The sequence below is a fragment of the Homarus americanus genome, unplaced genomic scaffold (assembly GCF_018991925.1).
Source record: "Homarus americanus isolate GMGI-L3 unplaced genomic scaffold, GMGI_Hamer_2.0 scaffold51859, whole genome shotgun sequence".
Classification (NCBI taxonomy): domain Eukaryota; kingdom Metazoa; phylum Arthropoda; class Malacostraca; order Decapoda; family Nephropidae; genus Homarus; species Homarus americanus.
In genome coordinates, this window is record NW_024711292.1 from 17,055,510 (window position 1) to 17,079,282 (window position 23,773).

The window sequence follows — 23,773 nt, forward strand, 5'->3', positions numbered from 1 at the left end:
TGCTGGTTTGTAGCAGGTGGTGATTGTGGGAATACGGAGAATCCGTAAACACACACTGGCCCAAAAAAATTTTCACACACACCATTCATTGCAGAATCGAAAACTTCATCCCAGGCCTGTTTAATATTTTCCAGATCTTTCTTTACATTAAAAGCCTCCCAGAAACCACTCTAAGAAGCATTCCCAAAACAGAGCAGAGAACATTTTAAGAACATTTTATGCCCGTAGGTGCTGGTTGACTGAGAGGTGGGAACAAACTGTTGTCAATTGTTGTTTGTGGGAATATTTCATTCAATCTAGTAATGATACAGTACAATGTTTCTTATTATGTTATCATAGGTAACTGCATGGTTTATATAATTTGTTTATCATTGGGCCTGTCACCATTTTCAAATTCGACTACAAGATATGTATTTCTCCCATACATATTTCAATCATATGCTTGGCAATGGGAGCCAGTAAGGGAAGTGAGTGACTGCTACTAGTTGAGTATCGTCTGCACTTAACTCTCCTCCCTCTCTGTCACATTTCACATAAATTACATAAATTTTAAATTATGGAGTAAGAATAACAAATAAACAATGTACAGTACTGTACTATATTGTTTCATATGAATGACAGTCATAGTAGGATGAGTAAGAGGCAGAATTGGTGAGACACAGTGGGTGGGAGGAAGGTGGGAAGTGGGTGGGAGGCAGTGGATATTGTGCTAATCTGCTGTGGCTAAAGCAAATCCATCACTGAAATTACGATTTAGGTGGTGATAATAGAGGTAGTGGTGGTGATGATGATGGTGATATGGAGCTGGTGATGGAGGGGTAGATATGGTAAGTGGTGAGATGATGCATCAATCAGTTTGTTGGTAACAATGGCTGCAGCCACAACTGAACAGCTGATGTCTACCCTCAAAATTGAGTGTAAGTATAAATGAACAACGTAATATCCCTTCTACATTACATTACATAAATTTTAAAATATGGAGTGAGAATAACAAATAAACAAAATATAATACTGTACAATATTGTACCATCATGAATAACAGTCATAGTAGAATGAGTGAGAGAGGCAGGGTCGGTGAGATGCAGTGGGTGGGAAGGAGGCGAAATTATGATTTAGGTGGTGATAATAGAAGTAGTGATGGTGATGAGAAAGCAGAAAGGTGGGGGTGACTTACCATTCATAGTATTGTCGTAGAACATTCTTTCATTAATCGGCAAATGGGTAGTAAAAACTTGCTTTCGTTATAGTGTGGATTTATTCAAAGGATTAACGTTCAGTGGGGACTTACTGTACTGTATGTCCCAGTTGGAGTAAAGGGGTTACTCATATGATGTACAAGAGTATTCCTAAGCTTTCAACAGTTCATATTTGCTATAAATCTGAAGTAATTTATACAAGCTTCCACTGTGCACTGACCTGTTCAAGTTAAATAAGAGTCTATACTGTAGCTACGTATACAACCTTGGTACTACAGTACACTATATAATTAATAATATGTGAACAATTCTACTGTGAAAACTAATATTTTATTGAGCTAAAAATTCAGAACCTTTATGATCAAGACTTGAAACATTAGTTTTATTTGGCAAGCATTTTTTTATGAATATTATTAAAAACTCATGTTCTGTACAATACCTTTTCAAAATATAATTCTTAGACATTTTTATTTCACAAAATAACATTACCACAGCCACCTGTGTCCAATCACTGGAAAATTCCATGTGTCTGGGTGACCATAATGTGGAGTGTCTTTTGCAAAATCTTGTTCACTCCAACGGAAGACTGGCTGTTGATCATATGTAGGGCCATTGACAGCAAGAAAATGAAGTTTCTGAGCCATTTTCGCATTTGTCATTTTCATGTCTGTGCCTCCATGAGATCGATGGCCAAGAGCACTGAACGGGTAAGTCCCATTCTTGGGGTTCAAATCGTTTCTGGCAGAAATAGCATTTTCTGCACTAAATGGTGGGATACAGTTGCAGTGTGAAAGTGGATCATTCTTGAAATCATTGTATCGCATAAGCCTTATCATTGTATGAAGATTCTTAACAGTAGTGTGATCTCGTTTAAAGATTAGAGCCCTTGGAGTTTTGTCATATGTGAACCAATCTCCATATCGCTGGACCATGGCTGGAGCACCACTGAGATTGAAAATACTTGGATAGAAAGGAACGTTGTAGCTGGGCCAGTAAGACTGCTTGCTCAGGATATGTGATTGGTCTGCACTGACAATATGGCCAGGGAGTTGCTCCAATACCCACAATGTATTGCGTCTGAAAGTTAATACAGTATTAAAAAGGAGAAGAGCTGGTAATTATTTTTTATACTATGGCAAAACATTTAGTATAAATAAAATGAGGAATGCCCTTACAAATCTACCTTGGCTTGAGTCTTTTATTACAAACATTTGGGTTACAAGATTTTTTTGTCATTACAAACCTACAAGAACCTAACTGGCAGTACAGTATACAAACACTTCCTTGGATTGACAAACAATATTTACTCTTTATTATATTGGAAACAAATATCAAGGAAGCCAAGAACTAATTTTATGGAGAATATCAGTTCAGTATCCTAGGATTATTTCATGAGATAGGGACTGAGAGCATTTGTGAAATAAAAAATCATGATATAAAGATACTGTGCATGTAATTCAATACAAAATAAGGAGTTAGGGACATGAAGGCCTAAAAAATTCACCAAACCTAACCTTAAGTTGTATTTACTTACTAAACACAAGCCAGAAGAAATGTACTGTATGTATGTAAGTATGTATAGTGTTCTGGTACATCACAGAAATATAAAGAGAACTGGACAAAAATTAAGAAAATCTTGCAAAAATAAGAAGTAAATAACACATCACACCCATCCTGCTAGTAATACTAGATGACAGTAAGTGCAATTGATGCAATGCACTCCCAGAGTACTGCAATGAAAAACTATTGAAATGGAAGGATTTAACTTCTGTGCCTTTGTCTCATGTTCAATACAGTGAATATCAAACCTGCTGTAGGTCTAGAAGTATGGTACATATACAGTACACCAAAGTATCTTGATTTTGCACAGAACTATAGTATAAACTGCTGTACGGGCAAATCCCCTAAGAAAATTGCACCAAGTGGTTTTAAATCTTAAACACTCCTCTGGTGAACTAGAAACTTGAGGAAACTTTTCTGAAGAAGATAGGCATCATTCTTCATGAAAAGCTCAAAAAGGGGATGAATAAGCTTTCCTTGTTATTTTTACGACCTTTTCCATGGATGACACTAAATGCATCCCAGATGTAAACGTCGGAGCTATTGCATTATAGCATATGGCCGCACATATGATAAGGATGTCATCAGTATACTCATTACCCATTGCAGAGAATATACATACAGGTATCTCTCGTTTAACGTTAATTATCTATCTATCTCTCTCTCTCTCTCTCTCTCTCTCTCTCTCTCACACTCATGCACGCACGCACACGAATTAAGGGACACTACGTGTACTCCAATAGATGGTGTAATTCTTACTGAAAATTAGGTACCTCCTTACTTGATATACTTCTTGGGTTCGAAGAGCTTGTAGTCAACCACCATCCACTGGTTATTATAAGTACCACTATTATGCATGGAGAAAAAATTTGTCCAGCTCTTTCCATCCTCACCTATGCGGTTAGCCACAATTGTGCGTATCCACTCCTGGAGCTGTTGAAAAATTACAGTGATATCCCCGTTAGATGGAACAATTGGTGCAGAGCACTTCCGGGGATGAGAGATTTCCAGGTAACCAGATGACTTTCTTAAACCTGGAAAAATTCCTTATCCCCGGAATATTTTCCAGTGACTGAGAAAAGTTTCCAAGTGTCTAACAACTAGATATCTTGCAAACACAGACACTAGCCCACTTCCCCAGAATGCTTCTGGGTGCTGGGGATGTTTTCCTTGAGTCTAAACTGCCAGAGTCTGTAAATGCAGTTCTAATTAAGCTAGAAACTCCATTTTTTTACTATAATAATCCAGAATAGTTTATCTAAAAGTTTGGTAAAATAAATATATTTGAAAATTAAAAATTTATATAATATGGGCGTGAATGAAATTGTGTTACAGCAAAGACTGGCATTTTCCACTCCCATGGAGGTAGAGTGGGGGATTAGTTGGTGTCATGTAACTGACCTTCTGATGGAATGTCAGGTCACCCTTTCTTGGGTGGGGGATAAGTGGGTCTCATGACCTGAAGATGTCTTGAATAAACACGAAACCTAACGTATTTTTAGAGAGATTGTGATAAGTATAAGTATAAAAGGAGTGAGAAAGCTGAAAGGTGCAGGTAATTAGAGAGTTGGAGTGGAAATGAGTGTTGCCAAGCACTCCTCAACAGCTGATATTTAACTCACAGTTACACACATACACAAATTTGTCATACAATAAGACCCTCACTCCTTATGTCTGCTGTCTTAATTCCCTTGTTAGGGATATGTAAGTGGTGTTGGAGTGCGTGTGGGTGTGATGATGGGGTGTGTGTGGGGAGGGTGTGTATGTGTGTGGCTGGTTGTTGGAGTGTGTGTGTGGCTGGTTGTTGGAGTGTGTGTGTGAGATCATACTAGTTGGCGTTGGTGTGTAATGTTTGGTTGAAGAGTGTGGGAGTCGAACCTCTTTGGGGGTTGCGCGGTCACTTTTCTCCCCCCCCCATTCCTCACTCAAGCGTGGCTAATGATGATAGGGAGATGAATTTGATAACCATAATGATTCTTAATAAATTATCTACGAAACCTTTCATTAAGATATCCTTAAACGAAATATTTCTATATGATATAGTGATGTGAATCCCATTCTTTTATAAAAAAACATAAGAAATGTTGGTAAATGAGTGTCGTGGTCACTTTTACCCCCCCATAGACCCTTCTGCGTCTGGCTGGGAGGAGGGGAGGTGGGGTGTCAACAGCCAGAAGGGGAGATTAATGTTTACTCAAGGATTATGAAAGGTTTTATATTTTTGCTTATAAAATGTCACTGACTTGATTAAGGAGAATATAATTTGCATTGCTGAAATTCTTGTAAGGTAGCAATTAATTTGAGTACTGTATAAACATCCCTTATTTTGCACCATACATAATAATTTTAGTAATTAAATTAGTACATTTGAGTACAGGTTGTGATAATTTATGTGGTTGCAGTTTCAAAGGTTTGTGACATCACTAATGTATAATGAGTCTCCATATGCCCTGGTTTATTCACTGATCAGTTGTCAAAGTGTAAAAGTAGCCATGTCGAGCTATCATGTATCAATTAATTTTAAAATAGAAATTATAATGTAGTGCTGTTAATGTGTGTGTTGTGTAAGTGTCTTGGCATTTCACCTCACTACCTGACTCCTAAACAAACTCTTCATCAACTTTTTCAAATCCTACAATGTGTTTGGCAAGGTCAAAACACACACATGGGAGTTAAGACAACAAGCATCCAGTGAGGGTTTTGTTGTGTGACTGCAAGGAGACAAATTAAAATATCTGCTGTTGAGGAGCTTATCGCTTGGCAACACTGGTGCATGTTACCACTCCTTTTCACTCCATCTCTTTAATTACCCACATCTTTCTGCTTTCTCACTCCATATTTAAAAATGTTATGTAATGTAATGTTGAAGGGATACACCTTTGCTCATTTACTATACTTATTCTTACCACAATCTCCCTTCAAATACTTTAGGTTTTGTGTTTATTCAAGACATCTTCAGGTCATGAGACCCACTAATCTGCCACCCAAGAAAGGGTGACCTGACATTCCATCAAAAGGTCAGTAAAATGAGACCACTAATCCACTACCCTACCTCCACCTGACATTGAGTCAGGTCCCTCCCCCCCCAAAAAAGCTTTAACTTTCATCTTTATTCAAGACATTTTCAGAAAATTCTCTCGATTTACGACCTCAGAAAACTTGTTCCTAAAGCCGGAAATTTTTGGAAAATTTCGACTTTGGGAAAGATTTTCCGGGCAAATTTCAATTCCGGCTATAGGAGATTTCCGGGTTTGAGGGATTCCGGTTAACGGAGATATTACTATATTTGAAGATCTGGATGACAAGGATTTTTTGTTTTTTAATTTAAGTTATGCTTCTTATACTGTCCCAAATGACATTTCTTTGTAACTGTGAGTCAGGACCATAAATTTTGACAGGAATTTACCATAATGTCTAAATACATTTCTAACAAGTAAAGATGTTTAACTAAAGTAATTAAGAAGATTGTTAAAGCTTTACTTTGGAGTTTTGTTAAGAATGGATGTCAAAACTGGCACCTAGGAAGGAGGAAATGGAAAGGGCAAGTTATTTTAATTTATTATCTACCGTAATCAAACACATACCTCTCCAGTTGCTGTAACATTTTTCCAAAGTGCTGGGTTGCCATTCCCAATTGTAGTCTCCAAGGTTACAAGGCCAGATGAGAGTATATAAAAGTCATCTCCTGAGAATAACATACCAGGATATGAAGAAAATGCAACTGTGTGGCCTGGATTAATATCTTTAGGTGTAGATGACCCGGTGCGACGGAACGGGAAAATGTACTTTTTCTGAATTCTCAACATGGACTGATACCTGCAAATACCCACAATATTTCATATAAGATTTAAAATGCAGTTTAATAATAATATAACAAGCACTCACTACCTTTAATATCACAAAAGCATCACAAGTTACGAGAAAAAAAGAATAGAGTACAGTAATACCCCACTTTACGCGGTTTCACTTTCCGCGATTTCGCATTTATGCGGTACCTCGCCAGAACTGGACTTTCACTTTACGCGGTGCATCTACTCATATACGCGGGAAGCGGCGCGGGCAGGATGCGCACAAGGTCGCCCAGTCATCAAACATTACCGAGCTCTTCACCCGCCACCCACCACAGCCGGCCCAAGTCAGTGATAGTGATAATTATAGTGAGGATATGGACTTATATGGACTTTGAGGGGTTTGACAAAGAGGCCCTGCAAGCCTATGTGGTGGATAGTGATACAATTGATACAGGTGAGGGCCAATAATCTGCCCTCTGCCTCGGAACCAACCCCCCATCCCTGTGTGCCCAGCCATCTTTTCTACTAATGTAAGTGTTAAAAAACTAATATTATTGATATTTCTCTTAATTATTAATTGTGTGTGCATACCATCATAAAATTAAGATGTAATTTTTACTACAACGTAGGTATTGTGTCTGAAAAAGTGGAGTTTGGGGGTCGGGCCAGTCTCTATTGGAATTAATCCCATATGTTCTGTTGTTCACTTTACGCGGTTTTCACTTTACGAGGTACCCCACGGGTTCAATTGACCGCGTAAATCGGGGTACTACTGCATTAAAATTCTCACCAAATACAGTATAGTCTGGATTTACGCAGTTTTTGTTTACACGTTTGGTCATTTACGCGGTGCCTTGCCAGAATGAAATGTTTTAATTACGCGGTAAATTTCAGCATTTACGAGGGAAGTGGTGCGGGCAGGGTGCGCACAAGGTCGCCCAGTCATCAAAACATTACCGAATTCTTCGCCCGCCACCCACGACAGCCGGCCCAAGTCAGTGATAGTGAGGATATGGACTTTCAGGGGTTTGACAAAGAGGCCCTGCAAGCCTCTGTGGTGGATAGTGATACAAATGATACAAGTGATACAGGCAAGGGTCAATAATTAAATATTAATTGTGTGTGCATACCATCATAAAATTAAGATGTTATTTTTACTACAACGTAGGTATTGTGTCGGAAAAAGTGGAGTTTGGGAGTCGGCCTTATCTCTATTTCAATTAATCCCATATGTTCTGTTATTTCGTTTACGCGCTTCTCGTTTTACGCGGACCTCCACGGGTTCAAATGACCGCGTAAATGCAGACTATACTGTGCAGGGGTGGATCCAGGGTGGGGGGGGTCTCGAAACCCCCCATTTTCTCAGAAAATTACAATACTTTTTCTTCAATGCAGTATACTGTACTATTAACCTCAGAATATCTCCTAATATCAAGAGCACATGGCTTCAAAATGCCCATGATATTGGTCAGACTTCAAAAAAATTTCCGAGGGGCTTACAGCACCCTCCCCCCCACCCCCCCCCAAGCCCCAACTGGGTAATAAGAACATAAGAAAATAAGGAGTCTGCAATAAGCCGGTTGGCCTGTGCATGGCAGCTCCTGTCGAGAGTTACTACCACTCTCTATCATCCATGAATCTATCCAGCCTCCCTTTGAAACTTTCCAGCATTCCAGCACTTACTACAAAGTTGCTAAGCTTGTTCCACTCGTCCACCACCCTATTTGTAAACCAGTTCCTTCCTATCTCCCTCCTAAACCTAAACTTATCCAACTTGAATCCGTTGTTCCGAGTCCTATCCTGCTTGGACATTAGAAGAACTTTATCTATATCACCTTTATTGATTCCTTTCACCCACTTGAATACTTCTATCATATCTCCCCGCACTCTTCGTCTTTCTAGGGAATGCAAGTTTAGTTTCTTTAACCTATCCTGATATGGAAGGTTTCTAAGTCCCGGAATCATTTTCGTCATTCTTCGCTGCACCGACTCTAGTGAATTGATATCCATTCTATAATAAGGGCACCAGAACTGAACCGCATAATCGAGGTGCGGCCTGACTAGTGCAAGATGTAGTTGCAATAAGACCTCTGCACTCTTATTACTTACACTTCTAGATATAAAACCCAATACTCTGTTTGCCTTATTTCGAACATTAACGCACTGTTTTCTAGGCCGTAGGTCCGAGCTTACAAGTACCCTTAGGTAATCTTGCTATGCTAGTCATGTTCCCCCCCCCCCTTTGATATTCCTGGATTTACCCCTAAAATCCAACACATTTCTTTCCAAAAATAATTATCCTATGGAATTAATATCCATGAATTTAAATTTGAATAAAACCTTACAATTTTTTTCCTTTATACCTGAATATTAAAAAAGTTTTGTTACTGAGGCTGCGACTACAGCAAGTGTTGAGACAGTAGCCTTAAATAATGTTTGTTGCAAGAGAAGCACAATTGTGTCCTCCTTTCCACTTATCTGCTAGTTTGTGAGACTTTAGCATTAAGATTGCATGAAAGTTATGATACAGGTAATATGAAAAACAATTCTCAGCTTAATTACATCTGTTCCACTGAGAAAAAAAAAACCTGGGAAAATGTCAACCTAGAAATAAATAATAAGGTTTTATTGAAGCAGCCATAGTGACTGTTCTAAATACACCATAGGCTTGATGTTGAGATCGTGTGTCCTTCTTAATTGTTAAATTATTAAATTTTTCTTCTACAGCTTCATGATCTCCCTGCCAAAATGGATAAAACATGCAACTCAGTGTTACTGTTATTGTTTTTCTGGAAAGAAAAAATATAAGAGAAACTGTTTATGTAAGGTCACTTTAGATGAAAGGCAGGTTAAGCTTTGGTAGCAATGACAAGTAGGTTTGAGAAAGTCAACATTTTTCCCTAGATATTCCCTGCTAAATTAGGTGTGTTTATCAAGGTGGGAAATATGGTAGTTATAACTACCCAGAACTCTGTCTATGATTACTTCTGAAACATATTTCATTCTGTTTGCAAAATCTCTAAATTTGACCTGTTTACTGTAACGAACTTGGGAATGGATGAGAACCCCACTTTTGATATTTTATTTGATTAATGCCAGACAATTCTATTCAGCTCAGAGGGATACCCATACACAAGGGGTTAATTTGTTCCAAAAAATTTTCCTACTCACAAGCTATATACTATACTAGTTCTTCTTGTAACTAACCATTTTATTGGTTATCCTCAATAATTTTCCAGAATAATGATGTACAAGATGGAATCACTATAGAGAACTGAGTACGGTATTGAATAAAAGCAACTTTTTTACTTACGTGTTCCAAGTAACGTGCGAAACATAGAGATCAGTATTGCCATGAAGGACTTTAATAAGAGCCGAGCAGTGGCCATCTCCAGTAATGTGCCCACTACTTACCCATTCTTCTATGCTCATATTATGAATTTTTGGATCCAGGGCTGATTCCAGATCTTCGAGATCTCCCATCAAATTCAACAATCTGAAATTAATTATAAATATTTTTCTTGAGAAAAATTACGGACTTTTCTTTTCTAAAATGCAGGTACGAGTACTTATTTATGTAAAAAAAATAATTATAAAAATACCACAATAAGGTTGTTTTAGGAGTCCATCAATCTAACTACATCTTGTGTATCTTCTACTTCAGGGTGGTTTATGGAAAATCTCCACACGTTACACCTCTAAATATTTCATCTTTGATACAATGATCCTGCACATCAAATCTGTCTTTCTACTATACTGAATTCATAGGCTCTCTCTAGATTTCTTAATACTATGTCACCTAAATATACTTCTACACCAATTCTCTTCACTTGCAATGCATTCAGTTACATGAAAATTTAAAAGTCCTAAAAATCAGCAATACAGTACAGTATTTCAAAATATTAAACTTCTCTGAAATTCAGCAAATATCCTTAAATTTAGAACACCCAGCCATACTTCTCAGTGTCATTGTTCTGTTGTCTAGTACTATGTGGCTACATATAATGCTGCATTAGTAATGGATGGATCATAGCCAAGTCAAGATAAATCACATCTGCTCGTGTGCAGTGCCCCATGTAGAAGGAAATTTATGCCATTAATTTGTATTCTGAATGCAAGGATGACCCTCCCATGGATAGTGACAGATATATAAATGAAGATTGTGACTTTCCTGAAGATTATATTGTTGTCCTTTTTTTTTTAACTTAGCAAGAATGGGCCAGGCCTCCATCTTAAATACTATGCCATGATTGGGTGAATCTCAAGGTGCCACAGGTGCAATTAACTAATTCTGATGCATTGAAGTTTAAATCCCTGCTTTTTAACTGAAGTATTTTCACCATTGACACATTCTGCAACTCATTTTTCTTGTCGCCTGGGGTTATTGATTTATTCTAGATGTGATGAGAGGTTGCCAATGGAAAACTGCTAAATATGAAGATATATTTTTGAAATTAGGAAAAAAATTGTAGTGTTCCCTTGTCCAGCCATTATGTATCAGCTTCTTCACCAAGATACTGTAGACAAGAGCGGTTGTAATGAATGTTAAGGAAGTTTCAGTGACAAGGATGAGGTATATACTTGTGGTAGTGGGGTAGCATCCATTAACCATGAGGCTCCCACATGGAATTGGAGTGATTCTTTGTTTATTCCCTGACCCCTGAGCTTTGATGGTATAGCTCAGTTTATAGTAGGATTCAAATGTTATATTTGTTTATATTCCCCCATCCAGTCGGTCATGATGTACTGCGCACATCATTGTCATTCCTAAAAACCCACTTTAATTCATATTACGCTACATAACATTCAAATCCACCGCGCTTGTAGAATCTCAGGAGAGATGTGTCTTTCCCATCCGTTTTACCCTCAAGATCACTCCCAGTAAGTCCTGCCTTCGAACACAGTTGTCACTATGTTTATTCCACTCTCTACTGGCAAAGGCAATCTTGGATTAGTCTGTGTAAATCAACTTTAGTAATTCGCCAGACCTTTGTCAACTGAGGGTCATCCTTGAATGAGTAACAGTTGGATTGTGTGTAATTTCTGTCATTGTGTGAGTAGTGATCGCTGGCAACTCAGGGGTATATAAACCAATGCGAGTGGGAGGAACAAACCTCCTGTATCATCTTTCACCATCGTTCTCAGGTATGTTCTGTGTTTATAACCATTCAGTTTGATTCAGTCTATTGAAGTGAATATCAGTGTTCATCAGTGTTCATGCTTTAACAGTGGGATTGTCATTCACCCAGTGTAAGAAGTAATATAACGTAAATATCTGACGTGGCGAGACGAAAGATTTGTTTGTGACTCACCATGCTTCCCCAAAAACCTCCCGTATCACCTTTTACCTTTGTTATCAGATAGACGGTGGGCTTAATTGAAACCCCACCGGTCGCTCGGAGCCAGTGGATACCCAGCAGTAGTCAATATATGAGTGATGGCACTGATTCGACATGATTAATCGGCTCCACTCTACCTCGTGGAGCCAGACCCCAGACTCGCCATGTGTCTGGCTTTAACCGACCACCACAGCGATCGTCAGTGTTACAGGCGCCAGTGTGATACCCTGGGACATGCCTGGGAGTTATATGTCCACAGTGGTGTTGTATGTGTTTGGAAACAATTATCTCATGTTGGGTGTTGTGTGTGAAGTATCTTATGTAAGTTGTCATATTGGTAATGAAAGGTACAATCTGACATGTGAGTGATATTGTAAGAAGGGTACCCAAAATCATCGTTGTTCTTCTGAGGAAGGCCAACTCACTTGTATTGTTTTTACAGTATGTTTTATAATAAATTGAAAGAACTAAGACATGTTATGGTTTCACCCTTCTTTCCCCTTATCAATTTGGTCAATGAAAAACCTAACCCAATGCCTAGTCCACTCTGCACGCTACTTAATGAGCTACATACTGTCCAGAGGGGGTCTGGTGGCAGCAACCCTTAGAAATTAAGAACAGAGCTAAGTATTTCCCCTTAGAATTAGTGACCCCAGTCTGGCAGTATAATGACAAGTTGCCATCGCTGTCCTCAAAGGGTTAAATGCCACAAATATGATTACAGGTACTGTAGTGTATTTATACTTTGACCAATGTTTTAAAAGTACAATACTGTGTTAATAAAAGCTATACTAATAACTTATTATCACTTGTTTATAAATAAAATAAATAATGTACAAGTGAACCAACTTACAAAATGGAATCAGATTCTATGGGAATGTTGGCTGTCCTATTGTATCCATCTGAGACACCATTCATCTGAGCTAATATCAATTCAACCTGTAACATAAAGGGTTGAAGTTTAGTTCTTACTCTTTACCATTTTCATGTTAAACATATAAATATCAAGTCAATATTTATGAATACGTATAATAAGACATAATGTACAGGATTTACTTTCCTAGGTACAACTTATCCAATCCCTTGTAATAATCATATACCTGTAGTACTGTACCATATACACTTTATTAAAATTTGAGAAAATATTTTAACCTCATATACTGAGTGGTATTTACATTGTGCCAGACAGGACAACTCTTGTTCTTCAATTGAACCATAGCCTTCATCCATTGCATATTCTTCTTAAGGTATTCTTGCAACCTGTCACAAAACTCCTGCGACTTCCATTCACACAAGCCTTCCAAAGTATTCCTGTAAATAAAATAAATATACAGTATATATATATATATATATATATATATATATATATATATATATATATATATATATATATATATATATATATATATATATATATATATATATATATATATACAGTCAACCCTCACTTTACGCGGTCCCACATTCCGCTTTTCCACGTTTACGCGGTACCCTGCCGGAACCCAGGATTCTCACATTCCGCGGTGTGTGTACCCCTTTACGCGGAGAGTGTCCGGCTCGACGCTATTTTTAGATTCGCCCCACCCGCCTGCTCCCGCCTAGGCAAGCTGCGCGGTAAGGTTGCGCAGTGCATGTCTCTGTTGCGTTATCATTGACGTCATATGACGTATCGGACTGTGATTGGCCATGCATCCCTACCTCCCTCCGCTGCTAGCTGTAATTCGTTTAAAGTAATATGATGTGCCACCCGGGGGAGGGAGGGAGGGAGGAAAGACGACGCTTGACCTAGCCGCGGCAGTTTCATCCCTCCAGGCCACACCGTGTAATCATGCATCCATTGTTCTGTAAAATGGCTTCCGCCAGACCACCGCCCCCAGAGAGAAACCCTTCCTTGCCTGGACGATTTTGTAATTAAGAAGATTTGTGATCAGGTGAGAAGGCCGGGTCACTTGACCATCTGACCTGACCACCAACCGTTGTGTGCTATTTAAAGATTAGTAGGGTCATTACCTAATACCTGACCATTGTGGACCTGGTCTCACCCTCCTCTGTATATATATACACCTTGATTTGTATTACTCTCTCTAGTCTGTACTCACCCCTGAAGATGTGAATTACACGAAAGCGCTTGGGAACTTCGTGTTTTCTTCTTTCCTTGTGGTTATCAGCATATACCTAGATCACGCGCACCTACAGTGATTTACTTGCATATATATATATATATATATATATATATATATATATATATATATATATATATATATATATATATATATATATATATATATATATATATATATATATATATATATATATATATATATATATATATATATATATATATATATATATATATATATATATATATATATATATATATATATATATATATATATATATATATATATATATATATATATATATATATATATATATATATATATATAGTCATGCGAACGTCCCACCAAACAACGCCAGATCGCACATACGTCCGTGGCCCCAAAAAACAAAAAAAACACGTGATGCCTGCTGGACCACCACTCCACGATCCCCTGACGGAGACACAATGATCCTCCCCATACTGGTCAGATATTATGTGTTTAAGGAATATGCTTCCTTACTTAGGCTTTTCTAAGCATTTGCCTACAGGTGAAATGTTAACCTACATCTATTGAGGATAAAATCTTTCATCTACAAATTGACAATAACACATTTGCTATAATCAGACATATCTAGTTGCCTCAACAATTGCAACCCCAGTTGCAATTGGGGTTGCAATTTCAAATTCTGTGGCATTACTAAAAATAGTAAAGTTTCTGGTGTACTCTAAGATTAAGAGAGAAAACGGAGGACTCAGGCGTCCTGATGTGAGAGAAAACGGACTCGTACGACGAGGAACCAAATAAAAAAAGCATAGCTACATGTTTTGTGGACTACAGTATTAAGCGTACCCTTTTCATCACTTTGTAATAAACCTAGCCATGCCTATGTGTATTTATGATATTTACCATAACATTATATATATATATTTAGTGGGTATAAATGGTCATAAAATGGGAAACTTGGGGTTGGGTCTTGGGTGCCTGGAACCAATTAGAATAAATCCCATAGGTTCTGTACTTTCATTATCAGCGGGGTCCCAATTAGGCGCGATATCCAAGGGATGACTGTATATACTGGTGACACTGGCCAGTTGCTTCTGGTGTTATGGTACAGGGGTACCAAGTGACAGCACTAGGATCCCGCTTCCTCTATCAAGGAAGAAACAATTAAAATTTAAATTGAGAAAAAAAAAACATTCAAATAAATTACTATCTTAAAAGAAACCCTCCAATGTAAGTTATATTCACCCAGGTCGTTTGGGTGGCAAATTATGAGAAGAGCTTAGTCACTCTTAAGTAATGATAAATAAAGACGCAGGCAGGCCTTCAGTGCCAACTGTCAAATCTTACCTCAAATAAATAAACAAACAAACGCCAGACATTCTGTCACCTCACCTCCCGCCCCCTCCCACCACCCTCATGTTCAAGATAAAAGATTGGTGATTTCTTTATGTTTATTTTATATAATATCTCAGACTAAAGTTACAATAATATAATTTGCATTGCTCAAATCCTTGCAAGACAGAGATTAATTTGAATATAAGCGTCATATATTTTGCTCAAGATATAAAAAATGTAGTACATTAGTGAACAATACTGTAGTACATTTAATAAAAAGTTTTTCAACTGTATTTTTGGGTAGATTTACATAAATTTCTTCATTTATTTTCATCCATTTACATGCACACACCATACTAAAAGACACATAAAAGAAATAAATGACCTTAGTGCAAAGCTGGAGTGTACATGTACTAATTTGATTACGGAACTAAAATTGTTATGTCTAGTGTAAATTATAGCATGTTTATATTCAAATTAATCAGTATGTTACAAGAATCCCAGCTATGTTAATTATATTCACCCAGGTCATTTCACTGACTTTTTATAAGAGAGAAGCTTAGTCACTTAAGAACTGATAAATATACACGAGTTAGACCTGGTCTTGTGCCAACTGTCAAACGTACTACCTCCCCTCCCCCCACGCCCCCACGCACCCTCTCTCTCCCCCATCTGCTGGCGTTGTTGGAATCCTTGTAAAACAGAGAATAATTTTAATATAAACGTCATGTATTTTCCACAAGAGATAAAAATTAATCACCTGTATCACATTACAGTAGTGATTTAAGAGTAAAAGTGTATATGTACGTATATAGTATTCCACATAATCGTAAGTATAAATAAAAAGTTTATGTGATGATCGGACAACGTCCATTTCGGTTAACGTCACGTTTCCAAGAATGTGTATGTATATATACAGTGGGGTATGCTATAACGAACGGATCCTACTACGAATATTCCTATAACGAACGGTTTTACCTATAAAATTGAGAATGCTATAACGAACGAAACTCCTACAACGAACATTATTTAAAAAAAATATATATATTTTTTTTACCAATTTATTGTTTTTTTATTACAAGTATTAATGATATTCTTTATTTCAGGGGTTTAGATGCATATTTATGCACTTTTTTACAAGTTTATATTATATTTTTCAGTGTTAAGTGGTTGTATTTGGGGGCCTGGAACGGATTAATCCTATAACGAACGAATGCTATAACGAACAAGGTTCTAGAACCAATTAGATTCGTTATAGCACACCCCACTGTATATATAATATATATACAGTCGGCCCTCGTTAATTCGGACTAATAGGGGGTGAAGGGTGTCCGTTTTAGCCGATTGTCCGAATTAACCGATTTAGGGGTTAATATTGCATTATATTTCAAAGTCATTGTTTTCGTCACGATTTTATCCCACTTTCCACTGTAATACGTACATAATTACAGCAAAAATATTACATTTCCGTGAATGTATTATATCAAGCACAGTATGAATAGAATATCATTGTAATATACAGTTAACCCTCACTTTACGCGGTCCCACATTCCGCGTTTACGCGGTGCCCTGCCGGAACCCAGGATGCTCACATTCCGCGGTGCGTGTACCCCTTTACGCGGAGAGCGGCTGGCGAGCCGCGCCATTTTTGGATCCAAACCTCTCGCCATCCGCCATGTTGTGTAAGCTGCGCGAACATGGTGCGCACAAGGTCGCCCAGTCATCAAAACATTACCAGTTCTTCACCCGCCACCCACCACAGCCGGCCCAAGTCAGTGATAGTGATAATTATGGTGAGGATATGGACTTATATGGACTTTGGGGAGTTTGACAAAGAGGCCCTGCAAGCCTCTGTGGTGGATAGTCATACAATTGATACAAGTGACACAGGTGAGGGCCAATAATCTGCCCTCTACCTCGGAACCAACCGCCCATCCCCGTGTGCCCAGCCATTTTTTCTACTAATGTAAGTGTTAAAAAACCTAATATTATTGATATTTCTCTTAATTATTAATTGTGTGTGCATACCATCATAAAGTTAAGATAATATTTTTACTACAACATAGTTGTGTGTCGTCAAAAAGTGGAGTTTGGGGATCGGCCCGGACTCCATTTCAATTAATCCCATATGTTATGTTATTCACTTTACGCGTTTCTCACTTTACGCGGGACCCTCCGGGTTACATTAACCGCGTAAAGTGAGGGTTAACTGTAACAGTATTTTAACCGAAAACTAGTAAAAAAAACCAATAACATCTCAAGAACATCGAAAGCTTAGGTAAAGTCTTTTGTTTTCGTCATGTATTTTATCCTATTTTACATTGAAATACATCACGTTTCAGCAAAACTACAATTTATTTCAGAGAATATATTCATTCAGGCGCAGTTTAGGTAAAATATACGTGTGATGTAACAGTTTTTTAACTGAAAACGATTCGAAAAACACGTACCCTCTAGCCCTGTTCAAGGAGAGGACTGGGAGAAGGTGTTTGGTGCTGCAGACGATGACAAGGAAAATGATTTGGATGGATTTTAATGAAAATATTCCGAAATATGGTATCGTAGTATTTATTCAAGTCAATTAGGATAGAATATTATTGAAATACAACAGTTTTTTAACTGAAAACCAATCGAAAAGCGATTACGGTAACATCTTTTGAACGAACGAAAGCGAAAGTCATTGTTGTAGTCACGATTTTATCTCACTTTCAACTGTAATACGTACATCATTTCAGCAAAAATATTACATTTCCGTGAATGCATTATACAGTGGTCCCTCGGTTAACGAGCACCTCCGTTAACGAGCTGTCTCCCATAAGATTCTTAAATTCGGTTAACGAGCAACCCCTCGGTTAACGAGTTTCTTACGAGCCGACCTCAACATGTTTTCGCTTGCACTGGCCGGTCAACCAGCTGTAGTATTAGTCCGCCAATACATAAATCGGCTCTAGGGCTTAAATTCCTTACTATTTCAGTATATATCAAGAAGTTTATACTATTCAATAATTTTAAAAGTTTAATATTAAATTTTTTTAGTCATTTTAACAATTATTGAACATAATTGAAGGTAAAGTGACTAGTTTAATGCGCGGCATCCAGCCTCTTAACACAGCAAACAGGCGTTAGTCTCTCTCTGTTTTCACTGGAGGTAACATCTTGCTTGAGACTCTCTTCAACTAAACGCTTTTTTTCTGTGTTTCCAAGCAAATTATTGGTCATTTTGAAATTTATTTTACATATTGACAATATATAGCGCAGTGCAGTGTTATTTTAAAGAAAATATTCTTTATTTACAACAAGTTTAACTTTGAAAAACACGTGTTGACATTGTTTGAGTCCAGCATGGGGCCTAAGAGATCAAGAAAAGCTATTTCAATCCAAACCAAGCAGGAAATCATAAAAAAACATGAACAAGGCATTAGAACAAATGTGCTTAACAAAGAATATGGCATGTCGACATCAACTGTGTCGACAATTTTTGCACAGAAAGACAAATTTAAAGAAGTGAAAGTGAGAGACAAATCTACAAGAGTGTTTAAAAGTAGATCCCTAATTGCAGAAACTGAGAGGTTACTTATCATCTGGATTAGGGAAAAACAGATGAAAGGTGATTCAGTTTCTACTGAATTCATTTGTGAAAGAGCCAGGGAGATTTACGAACATTTAAAGGCAGATCAACCTGGTTCTTCAGGCACAGAATTTGAAGATTTTCGGGCCAGCAAAGGCCGGTTCGAAAAATTTAAGAAAAGAAGTGACATTTTCAGTGTTGTTAGGCATGATGAAGCTGCTAGTGCTGATAAAGAAGGGGCAGTAAAGTTTTTAGATGAATTTAAAAAACTGATGGAAGAAGAAAATTATCTTCCACAGCAAGTGTTCAATGTGGACGAAACTGGGCTGTTCTGGAAAAATATGCCCAAAAGAACATTCATCACCAAAGATGAAGACTCTTTACCTGGACATAAACCCATGAAAGACCGTCTCACTCTATTGCTTGGTGCCAATGCTTCAGGGGATTTCCGACTGAAGCCTATGCTTGTCTACCACTCTGAAAACCCCAGGGTGTTCAAGCAACAGAAAGTGGTAAGAACAAAGCTTGGAGTTTATTGGAAGTCCAACCGTAAGGCATGGGTGACAAGACAGCTCTTTAATGAATGGGCTGTTGATGTGTTTTGCCCTTCTGTCAAGAGCTACCTAACCACCAATAAACTCCCTTTAAAGACTCTTCTCATGGAAAATGCTCCTGGTCATGACCCTGACCTTGCCAGCAATTAGGAGTATCAATTTGACTTTGTGAAAGTGTTGTTTTTGCCTCCAAACACTACATCAATCATACAGCCAATGGACCAGAATGTGATCAGCAACTTCAAGAAGTTGTACATGAAGAAAATGTTTAGGAGGTGTCATCAGGCAGCTTCTAATGATCCTGAACTAACAATGAAACAGTTCTGGAAGACACAATTCAACATCCTGGAGGCTGTAAAATTGATTGTGTCATCATGGCAAGAAGTCTCCACTAGATCCCTCAATTCTTCATGGAAAGCACTGTGGCCATCAGTAGTCCATGATTTTGAGGGATTTGAGGAAGAAACAGAGTTGGACCAGGAGATTGTGTCCATTGGTCAGTCATTCGGCCTTGAAGTGGAGGAGGAGGATGTGGAAGAGCTTGTGATGACTCATGAGGAGGAACTTACTCCTGATGACTTGAAGCAACTGGATGAGATGTTACAGGTAGAGGCTGACAGTGGTGAGGAGGAAATTGAAAGTGATGACCATATGTCTGCTAAACAATTGAAAGATGTGATTTACTACTGGGAGAAGTTCAGGGAACTGGCTTCAAAGCACCCAGAAGTGGAAGAAACTGAACTAACTTTGTGTCATGTTGAGGACTCAGTGGTCTCCTTCTTTAAACATAAGTTAATGGTGAGGAGGACAGATGCCCCACAGACCACAATTGACACTTTCTTCAGTAAAAGGCAGAGGGAACAAGATGCTATCCCTCAGCCTTCCACTTCAAGAAAGAGAGGATGTTCATGGTGGAGAATCTGTCAGTCCAGAGGTTCCTGACATTTTCATGGAAGGTGACTCACCTTCCAAGAAGCAGTAAAATGCTTCTCCTCCACCTCCACTTCCTTCTCTTCTCCCTTCTCCTCCTCCACCTCCCACTTCAAATGCACATCATCATCATCATCCAGGAGCCTTCTACATACACACCTCAAAGTAAGTGAACTTTTCTACCATTTTTGTTGAATTTAGGCAATTTTCGGTGAGCTGGAACCAATTACCCAAAAACCCATTGAAACAATGGTTTCGGTTAACGAGAAACCTGCTGGAACGGATTGTGCTCGTTAACCGAGGGACCACTGTATCAAGTATCAGTATGAATAGAATGCCATTGTAATATAACAGTATTTTAACCAAAAACTATTAAAAAAACGAGTAACTTCTCTTGAACAGCGGAAGGTTAGGTAAAATCTTTTGTTTTCGTCATGTGTTTTATCCTATTTTACATTAAAATACATCACGTTTCAGCAAAACTACTATTTATTTCCGAGAATATATTCATTCAGGCGCAGTTTAGGTAAAATATACGTGTGATGTAACAGTTTTTTTAACTGAAAACGATTCGAAAAACACGTATCCTCTAGCCCTGTTCAAGGAGAGGACTGGGAGGCCCGCGTAAAGCGAGAAACGCGTAAAGTGAACAACATAACATATGGGATTAAATGAAATAGAGACCAGCTGACCCCCAAACTCCATTATTTCCGACACAATATCTATGTTCTAGTAAAAATAACATCTTAATTTTATGATGGTACATGCACACAATTAATACTTAAGAGAAATAGAGGAATACAGTCGCCAAGTTAATGTCCATTCAAATAATGGACTCAACTCCCTCCCCCTCTTCTCACACTACACTGCTGGCTCTTCCATCTCTAAGAAATTTTGGGGGGAAAACCAGGTATAGTAATAAATAATACCTCAAACTAAAGTTAGGATAATATAATTGACATTGCTGGATTCCTTGTAAGACCAGGAATATTTTGAATATAAATGTCATATATTTTGCACAAAAGATAATATATTTACTCAGAGTAAACAAAATACTTACATTAGATCTAAAATTTGTATGTCTAATCCAAAATATATGATGTTTATATTCAAAATGATCATCAAATTGTAAGAATTCCAGCAATGTAATTATATTCTGGCCGGGTAATTTGTATGAATTTTATGAGCTGAAACAAATATCTTCAGTTAATAAAAAAAAAAAATATTCTTCACAACACTATCTGTCAATCAAAGTACCCCACCTTGCCTCCCCCCCTCTTCCAACCGCGCCAGATGGTCGGTCGGTCCCAACCCTCCCCCCTACCCCCCACCTTCCCTCCATACCAGAGAAATGTTGGGTGAAAAAACTAGATTTTAACTTTTAGTAATAAATAATACCTCAGACTAAAGTTAGGATAATATAATTGACATTGCTGGATTCCTTGCAAGACCAGGAATATTTTGAATATAAATGTCATATATTTTACACAAAAGATAACATATTTGCTCTGAGTAAACAAAATACTTGCATTAGATCTAAAATTTGTATGTCTAATGCAAAATCTATGATGCTTATATTCAAAATGATCATCAAATTGTAAGAATTCCAGCAATGTAAATTATATTCTGGCCAGATAATTTGTATAAATTTTATGAGCTAAATAAAAAAATTATACTTCACCCGCGTAAAGGGGTACACGCACTGGAATGTGAGCATCCCGGGTTCTGGCAGGGTACTGCGTAAACGTGGAAACGCGGAATGTGGGACCGCGTAAAGTGAGGGTTGACTGTATTCTATTGTTTTTTATTTATTATTGTACAGTTGTACCCCACTTAACGCGGTCAATTGAACCCAGAGGGTCCCGTGTTAAGTGAAATCCGCGTTAAGTGAACAACAGAACATATGGGATTAATTCCAATAGAAACCGGCCCTACCCCCAAACTCCACTTTTTGAAGGCACATACCTATGTTGTAGTAAAAATAACATCTTAATTTTATGATGGTACATGCACACAATTAATACTTAAGAGAAATAGAGAAATACAGTCGCCAAGTTAATGTCCATTCAAATAATGGACTCAACTCCCTCCCCCTCTTCTCACACTACACTGCTGGCTCTTCCCTCTCAGAGAAATTTTTGGGGGAAAACCACTAAATTTTAATAAATAATACCTCAAACTAAAGTTAGGATAATACAATTGACATTGCTGGATTCCTTGTAAGACCAGGAATATTTTGAATATAAATGTCATATATTTTGCACAAAAGATAACAGTTACCTAGAGAAAAATTTTTATCTAAAAATTGTATGTTTAATGCAAAATATATGATGTTTATATTCAAAATGATCACCAAATTATAAGAATTCCAGCAATGTAAATTATATTCTGACCGGGTAATTTGTATGAATTTTATGAGCTAAAACAAATATCTTCAGTTAATAAAAAAAAAAATAATCTTCACGACACTATCTGTCAATCAAAGTACCCCACCTTGCCTCCCCCCCTCTTCCAACCGCGCGGTCAGTCCCAACCCTCCCCCCCACCCCCCACCAATCCTCCCTTCCAGAGTTTTTAACATTTAGTATTAAATAATACCTCAGATTAAAGTTAGGATAATATAATTGACATTGCTGGATTCCTTGTAAGACCAGGAATATTTTGAATATAAATGTCATATATTTTGCACAAAAGATAACATAGTTACCTTGAGAAAATTTTTATCTAAAAATTGTATGTTTAATGCAAAATATATGATGTTTATATTCAAAATGATCACCAAATTATAAGAATTCCAGCAATGTAAATTATATTCTGACCGGGTAATTTGTATGAATTTTATGAGCTAAAACAAATATCTTCAGTTAATAAAAAAAATAATAATTCTTCACGGGGTAACAGATGGTCGGTCGGTCGGTCCCTCCCTCCCCCCCACCCCCCACCAACCGTCCCAAGGAGATGTGTGGGATAACCACTAAATTTTAATAAATAATACCTCAAACTAAAGTTAGGATAATATAATTGACATTGCTGGATTCCTTGTAAGACCAGGAATATTTTGAATATAAATGTCATATATTTTGCACAAAAGATAACATAGTTACTCTGAGAAAAATTTTGATCTAAAATTTGTATGTCTAATGGAAAATATATGATGTTTATATTCAAAATGATCACCAAATTATAAGAATTCCAGCAATGTAAATTATATTCTGGCCGGGTAATTTGTATGAATTTTATGAGCTAAAACAGGCAGTCAGGCAGGGTGGCGGGTGGGGCAAATCTAAAAATAGCGTCTCGAGCCGGACACTCACCGCGTATATGTGGAAAAAATCCGTGTTAAGTGAAAGTTCAGCTCTGGCGAGGCACCGCGTATATGATAAAACGCGTTAAGT

The 23,773-nt window shown here is 37.6% G+C and overlaps 1 protein-coding gene across 5 annotated transcripts in view; it reads right to left on the reverse strand.

Moving 5' to 3' along the window:
* Positions 1 to 1,236: 1,236 nt before the first annotated feature.
* Positions 1,237 to 23,773, reverse strand: part of LOC121853753 (putative phospholipase B-like 2) — a 41,893-nt gene continuing 19,356 nt past the window's right edge. For 4 of the 5 annotated variants that reach the window (XM_042348142.1, XM_042348219.1, XM_042348290.1 and 1 more), the window contains 6 exons: positions 13,062 to 13,197; positions 12,740 to 12,825; positions 9,861 to 10,043; positions 6,341 to 6,572; positions 3,538 to 3,689; positions 1,237 to 2,273 (listed from right to left, as the gene is read on the reverse strand). In XM_042348142.1, coding sequence (XP_042204076.1) covers positions 1,682 to 2,273; positions 3,538 to 3,689; positions 6,341 to 6,572; positions 9,861 to 10,043; positions 12,740 to 12,825; positions 13,062 to 13,197 — 1,381 coding nt within the window. In that variant the 3' untranslated portion in view covers positions 1,237 to 1,681. The remainder of the gene's footprint in view (positions 2,274 to 3,537; positions 3,690 to 6,340; positions 6,573 to 9,860; positions 10,044 to 12,739; positions 12,826 to 13,061; positions 13,198 to 23,773) is intronic. The other variant, XM_042348354.1, reaches the window with a different exon arrangement.